The following is a 19,480-nucleotide window of genomic DNA, read 5'->3' as shown; positions in this document are numbered from 1 at the left end:
TAACTAAAAAGGTTGAGGTTAAGATATATGAAAAATTTCCTCTTCGAAAATATGCAGTCAGCAGTATGAACTTTGATTCAGTTCAGCCAAATATCATGATTACTTTCCTCCTTCAAATAGTTTGCTGCACAAATTTTTCATTGGTTCTGTTGCATTAGTGGGCTTTTGTTCTCTTAGTTTTCAATCACAGCCTCTTTTTCTAGAAGCTTTCATTTTTCCTTTTTAATCATTTTTCCCTTCACTGAATGGAAACAATTTTACATCCCAGACATCCACTATTCTATTTACTCAATGGCCTGGATTTTGTGATCAGTGACAAAAGGGCAGTACTTGCCACTGTCCTTAAAGAAAGTCATCCACAAACGTTCAAAGGTTCTGCTGCCATTTCTCTTATGTCTGGGAATGAGCAGGCTAAGCAGCCAATCCAATGGAAGAACTCTTCGGACAGCAAACCAAGTAAAAACCACTGATTAAGTTTTTAATCACTTTACAGAGAATAACAAAGTTAGGAACAGAGACATAATAGAAGCTGAAATACTAAACAAACTTTAATGAGGAGGAGAAGTTTTAAACGTTACAGTTGACTTTTAGAAAAACTCCAACAACAATAACATTCAATGAGACTCCATATTTGTAACAGATAATTTTTGGTGCCAGAGAAACTTAGAATATGATCATAGAATCCCTATAGTACAGAAGGGGACCATTTGGCCCATTATGTCTGCACCAACCCTCTGACAGAGGATCCTACCCAAGCCTCTCCTCATAACCCCATTAATCACCCTAACTCTCACACCCTGGGACATTAAGAATCAATTTTGCTTGGCCAATCCACCTAATCTGCACACCATTGGACTGTGGGAGGAAACCGGAGCATCCAGGGAAACCCACACAGATATGGGGAGAATGTGCAAACTCCACACAGACAGCCACCCAAGGCTGGAATTGAACGCAGATCCCTGGAGCTGTGAGGTAGCAGTGCTAACCACTACATCACCATGCCACTCAAGTTGACTGATTACACTTTTGTCTGTATCTCACACACAAAACAGAAATTTCATGACATTCAATGTGTTTCAATACTGAGGCAGACAGTGAGATGCTGCTTCTTGATTAAGGTAGAGATGGCAATATCAAGGAATAAAGGGAAAGGGACAGATATTCAAATACAATAGTTGAGAAGGAGAAACATAAAAGGATGTAGGGGAGAATGGAGTTGGACGAGTGAGTGTCAGTACTTGTACTGATAGCTAAATATTCTCTTGATCCTGTAGTTCCCAACAATTTTCTAATAATAACCTCAAAGCAAAATATATTGTTAAAGGATGAACTATTTGTACACACACAAAATGCAGGAACGGAAGAGGTCTTCTTTTCACTCATACAACAAGGGAGGGATAGAGAAGGAAAGGTTTACAAAGCAACGAGCACAGAGCAAAGAATTGCTGTTTCATGTGTCCAGAGTCCAGCACCAAGTTCAATGAGGTAATCCATCATGCAGGTCTGCAGGCTGAAAACTGATGCTGTATAATTCACTTTTCCAGTAGAGTTGATTTTACACGAGGAGATTGACACACAGAGATGATTTGATTTGATTTATTATTGTCACGTGTTAATATACAGTGAGAAGTATTGTTTCTTGTGTGCTGCACAGACAAAACACACCCATTCAGAGAGAAGGCAACAAGAGGGTGCAGAATGTAGTGTTACAGTCAAAGAAAACTGCAAAACAGGAACAGGCCCTTCGGCCCTCCAAGCCTGCACCAACCATGCTACCCGACTTAACTAAAACCCTCTATCCTTCCGGGGACCATACCCCTCTATTCCCATCCTATTCATGTACTTGTCAAGATGCCCCTTAAAAGTCACTACCATATCTGCTTCCACTACCTCCCCTGGCAACAAGTTCCAGGCGCCCACTACTCTCTGCGTAAAAAAGTTTCTGACCATCCAAGTCAGAAGCCAAGGTGTAGAGCAAGATCAACTTAATGTAAGGTAAGTCCATTCAAAAGTCTGACAGCAACAGGGAACAAGCTGTTCTTGAGTCAGTTGGAATGTGACATCAGACTTTTGTATCTTTTTCCCAAAGGAAGAAGTGAATGAATCAGTCTTATAGGCAATGGTACAGATGTTTCAGGAGAAACAGTATAGATAGGGCCAGTTTTTCAACCCTGGCAGAGCCCCTTTCCTGTGCTGCAGCTTGCAGATGTTAAAATAGCAGACAAAGCTTTGCAGTTCCACAAGCAACATTACTAATTCCACAAACAAGGTCACAGAACTCCCATTTCCCCACACTAGCTTTGACAAAGGGTGCACACATCCCTTTGCCTGGGTCCCTGAGATTGTTAAATATTCCAACCATTAAAATGTGGAAAGAAAGTTGCAGGGTCCTTTGTCCAAGCAGATGAATTGGCCTGGCTTATGAAATGCTGATGGCATTTTTATAGTTCTACAGTCTTAGCAGCCCACAGGAAATCATTGGTGTCTCATCAGAGATATTGAGGGGCATGTTTCCGAGATACCGCCATGGAAGCTCCTTTTATTCAAGGGTCAAAGACAGACATAGCACCAGCCATTTTAAAAAGGCCTTCATCCATCTTCAAAATTTTAGAAGTTAGCCATGAAGATATCCCTACATAGTTTATAAAAAAAAATATCCCAAATTTATCCCAGATCAAATTTCTCCCCACCAATGTTGGGCTGACCAGCCTTTAGTTGTCAGGCATATTGCTCTCTCTCTTTCTAAATTGAGTGTAACTTTTGCAACCCTCCAGTCTTCTGGCACCATTCCCATATCTAAGGAGAACTGAAATACTATGGCCAAACTCTCCACAATTTCCACCCCAACTTCTCTCAGTAACCTTGAATGCATACCATCTGGAGCACTTCCTGAGAACTGCTAACCTTTTAAAGTGCCTCTATTTTGATCAATTTTTATCCTGTCCAATTTTTCTATATCCTCTTCTTTTAAAGTGACATCAGCAGCATCCTCTTCTTTTATGAGGAGAGATGTGATGTATTCAATTCAGTACCTCAGCCCATGCCCTTTACCTCCATAAGATTTCCTTTCTGGTTCCAATCAGCATCATTTTTCCTTTGATTATCCTAATTATTAGTCGATCTACCTAAATTATTTTATGACAGACAAGTAATTCATCCAAATAAAATGTTCAGTTTTCAATTACATGCTGTGAATGTACCTCCATTTTGTTAAATGAAAACTCCCAGAAGACCTCAATTTATTAGTCTATCAAATTGCAAACTCTTCTGAATTCTAATTTGCATATCCAAAGCCTAGTAAATGAACCCAACAGGCCAGTTCAAATGGAGCTATACCCTTTATACTGTTTGCCTTAGTAAGATCTGCCGTGTTGTCAAAACTGTCAAATTCTATTTAATATTGTGGAGAAGCTAGACAGCAGGCAGTGTCCACGGGATCTAATGGATGGGAAAGGAACCAAATGCATGCATCCAATGAGTGCGTCAATGTGTTATTTCCAAATGTCTACCCTAGTCAGAAATGTAACCCAACTGTAATTCCTAACCAGTAGTGTGTGTACTTTATTATAAGACCATTTCAAATGCCGAATTCTAATCACTTGGAATAAAACCTATATTTTCATTATATTTCATAAATGGCTCCCTAAATACAAAGTGCTGTACACTGAAATGGTCAGGTCACTTTAACAGTAAAGATAAAAGAATGAAAAGGTTACCACATGGTAGGTTGCCTGATCAGTTTGTGGAGCTCTATTAGAGAGGTGTTGCTTGCTTATAGTCCTCGATGGAACAAAGGGAAAATCTTCCAAATAGCTTTGATGATGTTACCGGGTAATCATGTGACACACTACATAAAGAAGCATTGGTTACAATACATAACATCCCTCCCCCTTTATTCCAGTGGGACGACAATTAACATTAATTTTAACTCTTATTCATTACAAGCAACAGTCATTTTATCAAGTATTACATACAGTTTAATATAGAAATACAATCAATCGTTTAGCAGAATGTCGATTCTGCGTAGGCAGAATCCATCATTCAGGTACCTTTGCTTTTATGCTCTCAGTAATCTGTTCACAACAGGATTCCTACTTCTGATTTCTATCCTCGGATTACTCCCAGATACAGCAAAGGCCAAGGGCCTTGAAAATATCCCAGCAGTAGCACTAATCATTGTGTTCCAGGACTAGCAGTGCTCCTAGCCAAGCTTTACACCAGGGAGACTGCAGCATTCAAAAAGGCAGCTTCACCACAACCCTTTGAAGGGCAGTAAGGATTAGCAACAAATGCTGACCTTGTCAGTGACACTCACACCCCACTAAAGAATAAAACCATGTTCAGATGTGATGCTTTTCACTGTGCCTGCCTACAATCAGTGTCTAGTCTTAAAACACAAGCAATGTGCGAGGAACCAGAGAATGCCAGCACCCACAGAACAACTCAGTATGGATCAGCAATTTCAAGAGGGGACACTTAAAGCAAAAAGAGAAAATAGGAACATTAGAAGTCTTAGCACCTTTATACTAATATAAACTCTCAGTATGAAAATTCAATTGTATTATAGGGGCTGTAAGGTGGTACGGGGAATTGATTTCATTATTCAGAAGACACAGTGATTAGCATTGCTGCCTCACAGTGACAAAGACCCAGTTTGAATTCCAGGCTTGGGTAACTGCGTATGTGGCATTTGCACGTTACCCCCATATTTGCACCCGGATTTCCTCAGGTGCTCCAGTTTCCACCCACAGTCCAAAGATGTGCAGGTTAGGTGGATTGGCCAAGCAAAATTGCCCATTAGTATCCAAAGATTTGTAATTTTGGTGGATTGGCCATGGTAAGTATGTGGGATTACAGCAATAGGGTAGGTTGGGGCAGGCAGGCTTCTTGCCTGCTGCCATCAGACTTTTGAATGGACCTACCTTATATTAAGTCGATCTTTTTCTGCACCCTAGCTGTGACACTACATTCTGCATCCTCTCCTTCTCTATGAATGGAATGCTTTGTCAGTATAGCATGCAAGAAACAACACTTTTTACTGTATACCAATAAATGTGACAATAATAAATGAAATCAAAATCGTGGATTAGATATCTGAGCAGGTGTTCTTTCTGTTGAGCACTAACTTCTGTAATTTTCATTGAATGTGACAAAGTAGTACTCAAGTGTGACCTGCAGAAATTCTGGAAATGTGATTTGCCCGAGCAGTGTGAGATGATGCAGACTCTCCTCATGCTTTAAATTCTGAGTTAAGGCCCAGAGGGCATATGGTTAGGGGAGTCCGACTTAAGGTGGCTCTACCAGTTTTTAAGAAGATCTGAAGCACACTGAGTCGCTGCCCGTTGACAAAGCAGTCAGGTCTGTGCCTTTGCTTATCCAAGCTATTTCTGTGCCAAAGGAAGTGGATGATAAGGGTCAGGTTCTAACTGAAATTATCGAATCTGAAAGGCCACACTTCTGCACAAAACCTACAGATAACATTTACACTGGGATGTGCTTAATCTGCCACAATGTACTGGAATATCTACCAATCCAGGAGAGGCATAACAAGTCAAATAAACACTTGCGCACAAGATGAAAAACCTATGTCACTGTTTGTAGGGTTAAAGCAATAGGATATCATCTTAAATGCTATCATTCATGGTGGATATTATAGATGAGGGGAGAGGAAGTAATACTTGACATAAAAGCTGTTTCCCAGGTAGAACATGCAGGCTCTGCACAGACAGTGACCCAAGCCAGGGATCAAACCCTGGCACTTTGAGGCAGCAGTGCTAACCACTGTGCCACACAGTTCCCAGTTAGATATTTCACAGTTTAAAATTTTGATTCTGCTTCCAAATCCCTCTCTGGCTTTGGAACACTTTAATCCCATTTCCCAGCACCTGAACTGTGGCCTTGAAGGTTTCAGCATTTCAAATGCAGATCAGTTATCTTTTAAATGACATTCCATCTAGCTCTGGCATCTTGCACATTCTTGATTCTAATCACAGCACCATAGCAAGTGTGCTTCAGCTGTCACGATGCTAAGCTGCTAAATTCCCTTCCTAAACCTCTCCAACTCTCTTCCTTTCAGATGATCTTTGGACAAAGGTTTGGTTACCTGCCCAAATATCTCCTTGTCTGGCTCAGTGTTAAAAATTGTTTGAAATACTTCTATGAAACATCCTGATGTAGTTTCCTACGTTAAATGTAAATTGTTGTTGGAACCAAAGTCTCACAAAAGCCCAGGTACATTTGGCAAATAATTTTTAATCTTCCTTCTGGCCTGTTTTGTTTTTAAACAAGCATACATCAAAAGTATGTCAAACTACTTGAACCAACACTTATGCACAAATTCTTTGCTTCTCTGATGGAAATTTTTTTTTGGCATTGAGCAGCATCAGCCTCCTACTTTCATTTTTCAATACATTAGTCCCATCATTTTTTAGATGGGGGGGTGGTGTATAATATTCACTGCAGCTCCCCAGATACTAAATTGTCTGATTTTTCAAAGAAAGCCATTAAAAGCGTTGAACATAATCATCATTTGTCTGCAAATTAAGGGCTTACTTCTCTTCGGGGACACCCTATATTTGATCAGATATGCCAGATTTTGGAGGGAAGGTTTACATTATGTTTCAGAAGCTCCTTGGTAAATGCATATACAGCTACAAATCTTTCAGCTGTCTTTGATGAGGAGAGCTGACCTATGAAAAACCCCAGATGCCCCAACATCCTGCATTAAGACTGCAGTGACGCAGTGGTATTGTCAGTAGACTAGTAATGTAGAGACCCTGGGTATTGCTCTGGAGACCAGAGTTTGGATCCAACCACAGATTAGAATTCAATAAAAATCTGGAATTAAAGCATTGTTGTAAAAACCTACCCAGTTTACTAGTGCCCTTTAAGGAAGGAAAACTGCCAAGTTTACCTGGTCTCACCTACATGTGAATCCAGACCCACAATAATGTGGTTGACTCAAATACCAACACAGTTCAAGGGCAATTAGGAATGGGTAACAAATGCTGGCTGAGTCAGTGATGCCCAGAGCCCTGAAATAATAATAAAAAAATCCACAGCAAAGTCATTGGCTCTTAACTGCCGTCTGAAATGGCTGAACCAGTTGCTTAGTTCTATGAAACCGCTAAGAAGGAATGAAACCAAATGGACCTAGGCATCGCAAGCGATTATGGCAAACTCAGTCCTGTCAATCTCACAAGTTCCTCCTTACTAACGTTTGGGATTTATGTCAGAATTGGGAGACTGGTCTCTGACTAGTCAAGCAACAACGTGACAAAGACACATTCGCAGAACCATACTTTAAAGACACTGTCCCAGATTCCACCAACATCATCCGTGGCTATGTCCTGTCCAGCCAGTGGAATAGATCCTGCAGAGGTGGCATCACAACAGTATACAAAGAGGGAGTTGCCCTGGGAGTCTGCAGCATCAAATCTGAACTCATTATGTCTCACAGCATCAAGCCAAATACAAGCAAGGAAACCTGCTGCTCTCAGCTGAAGGATCAATACTCCTCCATGTTGAAGACTATCTGGAGAAAGTAATGAGAATGGCAGGGCACAGATTGCATTCTGCATTGATTGCATTCAATGTCTTATATCAAGAGTGGTTCAGAAGCAACACTATAGACTGAGTCCTAAAGGACTATCCTGCTAGCCTGGATCTGCGGCAGGTAGTGAGGGAAACAACAAAAGGAAAAAATATCCTCTACCACAGATGCATCTGTCCATGACAGTAGCGCAAGGAGTGACCACCGCAAACTCCACGTGGAGACAAAACTCCATCGTCACATTCACCACCATGCTAAACGGGATAGACTTCAAACAGATACTGCAACTCAAGACTGGGCATTTATGAGGTGCTGTGAGCCATCATCAGCAGCAACAAATTGTACTCAAACACAATCAGTAACCTCATGACCCGGCATATTCCCCACTCTACCAAAGAATTTTAGAAAGGGGATCACAATAGCAGGGAGGAGATCTTGCATCAATGGTTTCAGTACCTCGGCAAGAAAATACGAAGCTTGATTAGAGGATGGTCATTTGCTGATGGCGATATGAACTGTGCACTAATTGGGATAAGGGATCAACAGATTAAGAAATTAAATGTGTAGCAAAAATAATGGTGCAAGGAGCTGGGAATCTATTTGATAGGACCCATATCAGTACTGGGACAGGAGAATAAAAATTCACTGGGACAGGCTGTACCGACTCACCAGTCAGTAATTTCCTGGGCTATCCCTGTTCCCTTTCTTGAAAATAGGAACCACATCCACAATCCTCCAATCCTCTGGAACCTCTCCTGTCTCCATCGACAACGCAAAGATCATCGCCAGGGGCTCTGCAATCACTTCCCTCACCTCCCACAGTAACCTGGGGTACATCCCATTCGGTTCCAGCAACTTATCTATCTTGAAGATAGATTGTTCATTTTATAACGAACGTTAAATTTTTCTTGTAACGGTTGAGATTTTGCAGTGTTTAGAGGGTACTTATACACATAGATAGACATTGATCGATATTTTAAGGGGAGGCAGTATTGTCGTGGTAATGTCAGCAGACTAGTAATCCAGAGAGACATGGATTTGAATTCTACCATGGCAGCTGGTGGAATTTAAATTCAATTAACTAATCTAGAATTTAAAAGTCTCAGTAATAGTGACCATGAAAGCTCTGTAGTGGCCATGCAGATCATTCAGTTGTCTCAAAGCTAACAAAAAAAGAATGAAATCAATCAGATCACCTGCACCGACCTAGGCACCAGAAACAACAATGGCAAACTAAGCCCTATTGACCATGTAAAAACCCTCCTGACTAACATCTGGGGGCTTATGCCAAAATTGGGAGAACTGTCTCACGGGCTAGTTAAGCAAACCACCTGACATTCTCATACTCACACTCACAGAATCATATCTTACAGACAATGTCCCTGACACAACCATCCCTGACTGTGACAGAGCACAGTAAGAAGTCTGACAACACCAGGTTTAAGTCCAACCGATTTATTTGATAGTAAACTCGCAAGCTTTCTGGGTTTGCCCCTTCGTCAGGTGAATGGAGAGTTCTGGCCTCAGGCAGAGCATATAACAGCACATATGCTCTGTCTGAGACCAGAACTCTCCATTCACCTGACAAAGGGGCAAACCCTGAAAGCTTGTGAGCTTAGTATCAAATAAATTGGTTGGACTCAAACCTGGTGTTGTCAGACTTCTTACTGTGTTTACCCCAGTCCAATGCCGGCATCTCCACATTGTGATAGAGCAGACGCATCAAAGTGGCAGGCACAGGGTACATAGTCAGGAGGAAGCTGCCCTGGGATTTCTCAGCATTCACTCCGGGCCCAATGAAGTCTCTTGGCATCCGATCAAACATGGCCAAGGAACCTTCCTACTGATTACCACCTCTTCCCCCTTAGCTGAGGAATTCGTACTCCACCATGTGGAGGAAACACAGAGGGTCACAGGGGCATAGAATATACTCTGGATGGAGGACTTCAATGACCATCACCAAGAATGCCTCAGTAGCACCACTGCTGACCGAGCTGGCCAAATACTAATCGGCGGGGTCTGTGTCAGGTGGTGAGGGAAAAACCTCTTGACTTTGTCTTCACCAATCTACTCATCTCAGGCGATGGTAGCAGTAACTACCACGCTGTGTTAACGGAGATGAAATCCTGTTGTCACATTGAGGATATGCTCCATCACGTTTTGTGGCACTACCACTGTGCTAAATTGCAAACAGATTTAGCAATGATTTAGCATCCATGAGACATTGTATGCCATCAGCAACAGAATTCCATACAACCACAATCTGTAACCTCATGGTCCGACATTTCCCTCACTCAGGGATGGTGAGATCCTCAACGATGGGGAAGCCCAGCACATCAGTATGAAATACAAAGTTGAAGCATTTGCACTCCAGCCAGATGTATCAAGTGCAGGATCTATCTCAGCCTCATCCTGAGATTCCCACCATCAAAGATGCCAGTTTTCGTATGTTGTCAGGAAACAGCTAAAGGCACTGGCCCTGACAACATGCCAGCATTCCAAGGTCTTGCCACGCTTGATGGTAAAGTGAGGGATATGCTGGGCCATGAGGTTACAGGTTGTGGCTGTATGCAACTGCTGGGGGTGGCAAGGTGGCACAGTGGTTAGCACTGCTGTTTCACAGTGCCAGGGATCCGGGATCGATCCCTGGCTTGGGTCACTGTGCTGAGTTTGCACATTCTTCCTGTGTTTGCGTGGGTTTCCTCCGGGTGTTCCAGTTTCCTCACACAGTCCAAAGATGTGCAAGTTAGGTGGACTGGCGATGCTAAATTGCCACTTAGTGTGAGGGGGATTAGCTAGGGTTATGGGGCTAGGGCCTGGGTGGGATTGTGGTCAGTGCAGACTCGATGGGCCGAATGGCCTCCTCCTGCACTGTAGGGATTCTGTGAAAATTCTGTTATTGCTGATCATACACAGTGCCTCATGGATGCTCAGTTGCTAAATCTGTTTGAAATTATAGTATATGCTTATATTCAAACATAGAAGTTTAATACATGCAGGTGTTTTTAATGTCTGACAGCATCTGTGGAGAGAGAATAGAGCCAACGTTTGAGTCAGAATGACCCTGGCTCTATTCTGTCTCTATGGATGCTGTCAGACCTCATGAGATTTTCCAGCATTTTCTGTTTTTGCTTCAGATTCCAGAATCCACAGTATTTTGCTTTTATCATTTTACGTCTGTTTAGAAAAGTGGCCCTGAAGATAAAAAGAGAAAATAACTTATTCAATATTGGAAATTCATAAAACCTTATGGTAGAAAGACATCCTGTTTCAAGATGTTCAAACAACTCTGACCATGCTAATCTACATTGTCTGATAAGGGTAAAAAGCAAGAAATTGGGTCAACATCTGCACATCTTACCGATTGTTTGGAATCTACATCAGTTTTTATTTTTTATAAAAAGATATACCACAATCAATGTAGTGCCACTGGACATATAAAACAAAATGCCCTTGGGGATATTACACCAGAACTCATCAAAATGCTGGTCACAGATTTCAAGCAGGCTACTGAAAGCATATAAAATTAGGTGAATGGCAAGACTATTCCTCAGGATACAAATCATCTATGTTCTGAAGGGTGACTAAGATGGTTATTAAGGTATTGATCTACAAAGAGACCAAATCCACAGAATGGCTTGGGTACAAAAGAAATAAGCTCTTAAGCCAGTTATTTCAAGTGAGCACATACACCTGTTTCCAAGAAATTGAGGCAGCGCTGCAGGCTTCAAACAGCACAAAGCCCAAGAGATTTCTCGGTATACAGCTTAGAGGATCATCTATCTGGATAGTTGGCTCTGAAGGAATTGTGGTGCTAAATAAATTTCTAATTCCTGTTTGGAATGGGCAGATCTTTGGATATGCCCAAAAAATGAGAAACTCTACCCTTCAGCATACTATCCAGTATGGATAGTACAGGAATATAATAGAGGGGAAAAAATATTAATCCATTCAGCTTGCTCCATCACTCAAGTTCTGTTTTAGGATCCAAAAAATCAATTTCTCATACCTTTCTACCTCAGACTTATCTCCCTTTGCACACACTGAAACATTTCCCTATCACATAGACAGACTAGAGGACAGAGACAAAACTAAACTGAAAAAATGGTCTCTAGGCTAAAAGAATTATCTTCTCAACACTTCTACTGAATTCATGCTTGTAATATTTTCCTACATTTCCCCTTCTTCAAACAGAAACAAAATATATATGGTATACATATAACAAGACAGAAGGAGGCGAAGAAAATAGATGAACAGTGAAGGTTGTTTCAGTTGCTTTTAACACTTGTAAAACACCCCACACTCATAAACAAATTAATTTCATGTCTATATTAATGGAATATTGACCATTCCTATTTATAGGAATGTTGGAAGGTGCATGGATGGCTACATACATAGTGAATGAAGCTGTATGCCTTGCAGGGCCCATCAATGCAAAGCTGTTGCAATGCTTCTGTTGTTTCAGTTATGTGCTGAAGTTTAATCACAGGATGGGTGAAACAAGGTTCCAGTTACCTCTTTAAATCTGCAACATTCTGCAAACTTCTACACAGATGGATAACTTGAAATAACATGATGATTGTTTATAACTGTGACTCTATCTTCACTTACATCTGTGAACAAAGCAGCTTTACAATTTGTATCTGGCCTTATCTCACTAAAGTGTTCATGATACTGCCTTTTGGAGTGCTGGACGCTTCTAGAGAAAATTATTGTATCCATTTCAAATTATGAAGTGTCACAAGTTATAATATCCATTCCAAGTTATTAAGTGTCTCAGTGTCACATCCCAAGATTACACTTGCTATTTTATGCTCAGGTATTGGATAGAGAAAGCAAATAGCTGATTAAAAAGTATGCACAAACTTCCAGCAGTCAGCGCACAGATTCTTTTGGTAAAAATGCTTTCTGGAATAGTCTACTTGTGAAATCATGCGCCTTCTGTATCACTTACATTATTGGACTGCCTCTTTCATCCTGCTTTTACAAAATCATCTCAGCCTAAGACAGGAGTTCGTCAGCTCACTGTCTTTGGCCCAACCACCTTCAACAGCTTCACAAATTGCCTTTCAGATCAGAAGCGGGACTGTTGGCTGATGATTACACATTGTTCAGTTACATTCACCTCTCCTCAGATAATGAAGCAGTTCATACACACACGTATGCAGCAAGACTTGGACAACATTCAGAATTCCACGGGTAAGAGACGACTAACATTCACGTTATACAATGACCACCTCCAACAGGCAGTCTAGCCAGCTCGCCTTGACATTAAATGTAACATCGTTACTGACCCTACTCAAAATCGCATTGGCCAGAAACTTAACAGGACCAAGCACATTACTGGAGTGGCAAGGGACTCCCCTCATAAATCTATAACTTCCACCACTTACAATACATAAGTCAAGAGTGTGATGGAACTCTCTCCACTTCTCAAGATCAATGTTGTTCCAACAACACTGAAGAGGCTCAACACTGTCCAGGACAAAGCAACTCACTTCATTAGCACCCTTTCACCATGGCTATACCACCCAAAAGGATAAGGACAATTGGCACATGGAAACACAGCTGCCTGCAAGATCCCCAGACACCATCCTGACTTGCAAATCTATCGCTATGCCTCGGTTGCCACTTAGTCAGCTCTGAAATGATGCTTTGAAATTTTTGATTTGACAGATGAGCTTGGATTTAGGGTTCATTTTTCATGTACATCCTGACACCCCAACTGAGCAATACAGTTAGGAATTAATTTCTCATGGCTGGTCTTGAAAAGGGTCCCAACAAGAACTTTTTCTTTCAACAAGCCAAAAAAACAGATTGCTAATGTTTAGAATAGTAGCAAAATCATTAATGGTAATAAGAGGTGAAAAATGTTCTCTGCTGGCTTTTGCTCTCTATACACACAAAATATCCCTCAACATTGACTTTGTCAATTCTTGCAGGTAAAAGGTAGTTTAAATTTTTGTTTCCAAATATGTGTTGAAAACATACTGCCACGGACCATATCACAGTCTTATGGCAGACTTAAATAAATAGAGAACGGAGACTGGTTTTCCAAACAGGCTTTGGCTATCACAAAGTCTTGAAGTGAGTGTGTAGGTGGGGCAATTCACCTGCAATTAGTATGTCAAGCAGAACAAAGCTATCCACAAAAAAAAACTCAAATTCAGTACTGATTCTTTAGCCTCTGGAGTTACTTTCTTCAATCATAAAAAGTACACTCAACCCTTCACTGCCAAATTTATTTGCTCACAATTGGATGAGAATAGTCCAAATTCCACCAAACTGAAAGAAGTTGGAATTTGTTAGATGCATTGTTGAAAACATTGCAAGGTTCTGTCCAAGTCTTTTTGGGTTGTGTACTTCAGGAGGATAGAATGGGTGGCTAAGTTCTGTTTGGGGGCAGGGAGGGAAGGGTCCATGAAGGGACTGCCCACCATAAATTATGTGATATGATCAAGAACCAATTCTATAAAATGCTGAAATCTGTTGGAGAATGATTCCACCAGCATGAAAGTCATTTAGTACAGTGGTTCTTGATATGTGATTTAGTATTGCAGAAACAGCAAATGGGGTCCTGACAAATATAAGGACATTAATCTCATACAGTGCAGCACAATACAGGGCTTTAAATATTGCTACTGGGAGTTGGATTACTCTTCCACCACAATGACAGGAAACAGGTTAATTCTCTTGAGATCATAAATGCAAACTTAAAACTTGTGTTCTGAGCCACAGCCTCTCTGGAACTTTCTACTGTGGCGCTTTCGCTGCCCTGTTCCCCCAACATCGGTTCACCTTCTCCTTTCTTACTGTGCTTTTTTTTTGCTATTTAGTTTTGTTGGTGTGCGTGATTGGGCTAACTTTCAATTGTTAAACCAAGATTGCATTGGAAAATAATTTGGAAAGCACCACCATAGTAACTTGTTCGTGTTATCCGTCGTCATGTGTAAACTGTCAACTTCAAGGTTAATAGTCAATTTTTTAAAAAATTCTCTCAAAGGATATGTGCATCATTGGCTAGGCTGGCATATTTTGCCCATCGCTAACTGCCAGAGGTTGGTGGTGAGCTGTGGCCCATGTGGTGGAGTAAACCCACAATGCTGTTCAGAAGGTAGTTCCATGATTTTGATCCAGCAACAGTGAAGGATCAGCAAAATAGTTCCAAGTCAGGATTTAGTGTAGCTTGGAGGATAACCTGCAAATGGTGCCCCTCTCATGTCTGTGCTGCCTTGGTCCTCCTAGGTGGTAGAGGTCACGGGTTTGGAAAGTGCTGTCAAAGGAGTCTTGATGAGCTGCTGCAGTGCATCTCACGGAAGGTACACACAGCTGCCACTGTGGGTCAGAGGCAGAGGCAATGGATATTTAAAATCAGTGAATGGGGTGCCAGTCAAGGGGGTTGATTTGTCCTGGATAGTTCTAAGGTTTGAGTTTTGTTGGAGCTGCGTTCATCCAGGCAAATGGAGAGTATTCCATTACTCCTGACTTGCGCCTTATAGATAATGGACAGGTTTCGGGGAATCAAGTTGCATAGAAGTCCCAGCCTCTGACCTGCTCTTGTAGCTAAATTATTTATTTGACTGGTCCAGCTCAGTTTCAAATGTGCAGTGCTACATCTCAACAAGCAAATTTTGTGACAGGGGTCGCTTGAATATGGCTGACTCTTTCTTCCCTGCAGCAATTGTTCAAACCAAACAAATCACCCCTACCTGTAAACCTAGAGGACTGGCTAACTCAGCACAGACTGAGTATCTTCAGTATTATCTACATTTCTCACTTGGCATTCAGAACCACAGTTAATAAAATCAACCAAGAGTCGGGCACTTTATTCTAGTTTGTTTCAAATCAGGAAAAGCTCAAACTTACATAGCAACCACTTGTGAGTTGTGGAGGCCTTCTTCAGAAATGGAGTGCATGACGTAGTATGTAGTTCTTTACTGCAAGCTCTATCCACACAGTAGAGGAATAATTTAAAAAGTGGAGAGATGTGAGATTTAATGATATTGGTGCAGTCGCTATTACAACTCCAGCACTACATTCAGAAATAATGCCATTTAAAAGAAAGACAGGCAGTATACGTTGCCAGGAACCTTGTACAGGGTTTCTCAGGTCCTTGTGTGACTTTAAACTTCAATAATTTCGACTGTGCACATGATGGAAACAAACTATAAATGGTTTTTGAAAGCATAATTCACAAGTTTTTCTTGCGGTTAATGCTTCCTTGATTGAAAATGGCAACAGTAGAGGAAAAGATGAACTGGGAGTTATGGCCAACAGAAATTAAATTCATAACAGCTGTGAGAAGAAAGTTCCCTGCTCAGTCAGGTTCTGGAGCTTCAGAAACAGCTGGCATCACTACAGGACACATCCGTGAAGGAGAAAACCATGACGATAGCCTATTTCCAGAGGTGTTCACCTCACAGCTTCAGGAGGTGAAAGCAGAGAAGGAATTGGCAATCACCACATTGTCAAGAAGGGCCACGCAGGTAGCAGAGAGGTCTCCCAAACGTGTCTCGCTTGCCAACCAGGATTCAGTTCTGAAAACTGATGAGGGCAATGGTTCACCTGGGGAGGACAGCCAGAGCCAAGTCCAGGGCATCACAGATGGCTCAGCTGTACAAAAGAGCAGGAAGAAGACTGGGAAAGCAATAGTGAGGGGAAATTCTATAGTTAGGGAAAAAGACAGATAATTCTACAGCTGCCGATCCTATTCCATGATGAAACGTTACCTCCCTGGTGCCAGAGTCAAGGACATTATTGAGCTGCTGCAGGGCACTCGGAGGGGGAGGGTGAACTACCAGAAGCTGTGGTCCATATCAGTGCCAATAACATAGGTAGAACAAGGGATGAGGTCCTGCAGGTGGGTGTTAGGGAGCTAGGAGCTCGAAGGTAGTAATTTCCAGCTTATTTTCTCGTCAGTCTGGCCCAACAAGAAAGAAGGTTCAAAGGGACCTGATTCTGGCAATCAGGAGGTCAAGGGAACAGTGAGCAGATACTCTAAGGTTTAGATTGGCTTTGGAAAAGGACAAGAAACAATTGAAAGTAAAAATATTTGCTAGGAGAAGGACAAACATTAGTGAGCTGAGAATGAATCTGGCCCAAGTAAAATTGAATCAAAGATTCAGACAAAACTATAACAGAATAATGTGGCACTTTTAATGTTTAAATGGATCAGTTACAATGCGGTTGCACTCCTGAGAGTCAAGGCAGAGTAACCATATCCGCAGCTCCCCGGGAGTCAGGCGGGCCGGAGAGGGAGCGACGGGCGGAGGAGGGAGCGGTTGGGACGGGCGGAGGAGGGAGCGGTTGGGACGGGCGGAGGAGGGAGCGGTTGGGACGGGCGGAGGAGGGAGCGGTTGGGACGGGCGGAGGAGGGAGCGGTTGGGGCGGGCGGAGGAGGGAGCGGTTGGGGCGGGCGGAGGAGGGAGCGGTTGGGGCGGGCGGAGGAGGGAGCGGTTGGGGCGGGCGGAGGAGGGAGCAGAGGGGGCGGGCGGAGGAGGGAGCAGAGGGGGCGGGCGGAGGAAGGAGCAGCGAGGGGGTGGGGAGGGAGGGGGTGTGGAGGGGGCAGGGAGGGAGCGGGGAGGACGCAGTGAGGTGCTGGGGGAGGGAGCACAGTGGTGCTGGGGAGGGAGAGGGGGGTGGGGCAGGGAGCAGAGGGGACGTATGGGAGGGAGCGGGGGTGGGGGGGAGCGGTGGGGGAGGGAACAGAGAGGGGTATGGAAGGGAGCACAGGGTTGGTGGGTGAGGCAGCAGAGGAGTGGCGGGGGAGGGAGCAGATGGGCAGAGAATGGTGGGGGTGTCAAGAAATTGGGGAAATGAGTGAAAATATGGAGGAAGGGCCAGAGTACTGATCTTCTCAAAATCCACAAGAACTTTGATGTAAACATATGATGAATCCAACAATTTAAAAAAAAAACTTCATATTTGACTGCAGAAGTTTTCACAAAATATGGGTGGGCATCATTTTTTCTTAAAACATATTAAAACGGATTTATTTTTATAATTTACTTTAGTATAATGATACATCAACAGGGATGAATTAAATATCTAATACACCACTGCATTCACAATGGCTGGTCCAACATAACACTTAGACCCAAAATTCTATACTCACAGGACAATATGTTTTTTTTTAATAAAATGCATTTGATGTGAACAATTGTTGCTGCTTGCCAAGAATTTCTGTCACGTTTCCTCTCCGAGAAGGACTGAATGGCTGTATTTACAATCTGTTGCAGGAAACTACCATGAACCCTTTGCCTCTTGGCCTTCAACTTGTTGCCTCATTTATGCATTTCCCACATCAAGCAAATAACAAACTTAAGAAGTGATTATTCATTCAGCTTAGATCAACCAATCATATGCTCTGTAGGACAGAACTGAATCTTTTTGGGGATCATTAAATAAATGCTCAACTTTCAGTTTACTGAGGCTGAGTATTTGGGGAAGGTGATTCACACCAGTTTAAAGTTTATTTATTAGTGTCACAAGCAGGCTTACGTTAACAGTACCATGAAGTTATTAATCCCATAACCACACTCCGGCACCTTTCGGATACACTGAGGGAGAATTTAATATGGCAATCCACCTAACCAGCACATCTTTTGGACTATGGGAGGAAACTGGAGTACCTGGAGGAAACCCATGCAGACATGGGGAGAACATGCAGGCTACACACAGACAGTGACCCAAACAAGGAACTGAAACCAGGACCCTGGTGCTGTAAGACAGCAGTGCTAACCACCATACCGTTTATGCTTAATAATATGAATATATTTGAATGTACTTCACAGGGGAGGTTAAAAGTACAACAATCCCCAGGTATTCTGTAGTTACATACGCCAAAACTGTAAGCAGGTACTATACTTTTATTCTACTACACATTAATTTTAAGAACTGATGCATAACTACACGTCCCTGCTGAAAGATTTAAGAAGAAAGCTTCAACCTGCAAAAAAAACAGCATTTTATTGATTGAAGTGCACTTTTTCCATCTTTCAAAAAGAAAACAAGTTCAAATCTGTGCATACACAAGGCACCATGGGTGATCCTGAAAGAACTTTTAGAAACTAGAAAGATGAACTACAAAAGAAAAACATCGGTTTAAGGCACAAGAGAGCAATAAGCCTCAGGTAAGAACATCCCTGGAACAGTCTTGTCAAGATTATACATAAACATCCAAGTTCAATTTGGAGATAGGACAATCGAGAAAAGAAAAGCAACTCTGCATACTTACGAGCTTCAATCTTTGCAAAGGTATTCGGGTGACATCCACTGGACTGCGGTCTACCACATTGATAAATCTCACTTCTGGAACTGCTACAGCACACATCACATGAGCCCACCTGCACAACACAAGCGACAATCTGAATACTGTGATGAACCACAGAGGAATACCGGTGACAACATCCAGCTTTTCTTCAGGTCTGCCAGTCTCAATTTTCCGAATATGCTTGTCAAAGTCACTTTTAAGCATGCCAGCTTAAATGTACATGGCACTGTAAATCTGTTTTGATTTCTTACACAAATTTTTTTGGAGGATAGAGTGAAATCCTATTCCCCCTCACTTTTTTTTTGCCAGTTTTGTCTAATTTCCAAGTCTATTCATGTACAGAAAAGGCTGAAGGTCAGTAACAATTTATTGGCTTTGTTATTTTGAGGAGATTTCACTGCTGAAGGTGAATTACGGCAGTTCTATCATTTATGATAGCAAGACCCATAATTCATAAGTGCCACAGGTTACAGAGATTTATGATGGGCTTTTCACAACTCATCATTACCAGCGAGTTCAACTGTTGATTCTGTGGAGACAGTGCAACTAGCTAAATCGCGCTTTGAAAAACCTAGAACACCAATTCTAGGGATTGATGCCAATGAATATTTCCTACTACTGCCCAACACCAACCTAACTCACTATCTTCTCCACTA

General features: G+C 42.1%; 1 protein-coding gene across 2 annotated transcripts in view; it reads right to left on the bottom strand.

Annotated features, from left to right (window-relative positions):
• Positions 1–19,480, bottom strand: part of LOC145342911 (lysine-specific demethylase 4C-like) — a 354,712-nt gene that overhangs the window by 85,272 nt on the left and 249,960 nt on the right. The window contains exons 17-18 of one of the 2 annotated variants that reach the window (XR_013886659.1): positions 18,789–18,897; positions 15,419–15,498 (exon numbers count right to left, since the gene is read on the bottom strand). Coding sequence is in view for 1 of the 2 variants with exons in the window: in XM_080188495.1 (XP_080044621.1) it covers positions 18,789–18,897 (109 nt within the window). In the remaining variant the exon portion in view is untranslated. The remainder of the gene's footprint in view (positions 1–15,418; positions 15,499–18,788; positions 18,898–19,480) is intronic. The other variant, XM_080188495.1, reaches the window with a different exon arrangement.

Source organism: Carcharhinus amblyrhynchos, chromosome 5, assembly GCF_965287045.1.
Source record: "Carcharhinus amblyrhynchos chromosome 5, sCarAmb.v2.hapA, whole genome shotgun sequence".
In the NCBI taxonomy this organism is placed as follows: Eukaryota; Metazoa; Chordata; class Chondrichthyes; order Carcharhiniformes; family Carcharhinidae; genus Carcharhinus; species Carcharhinus amblyrhynchos.
This window is presented reverse-complemented; position numbering and strand designations above follow the sequence as displayed.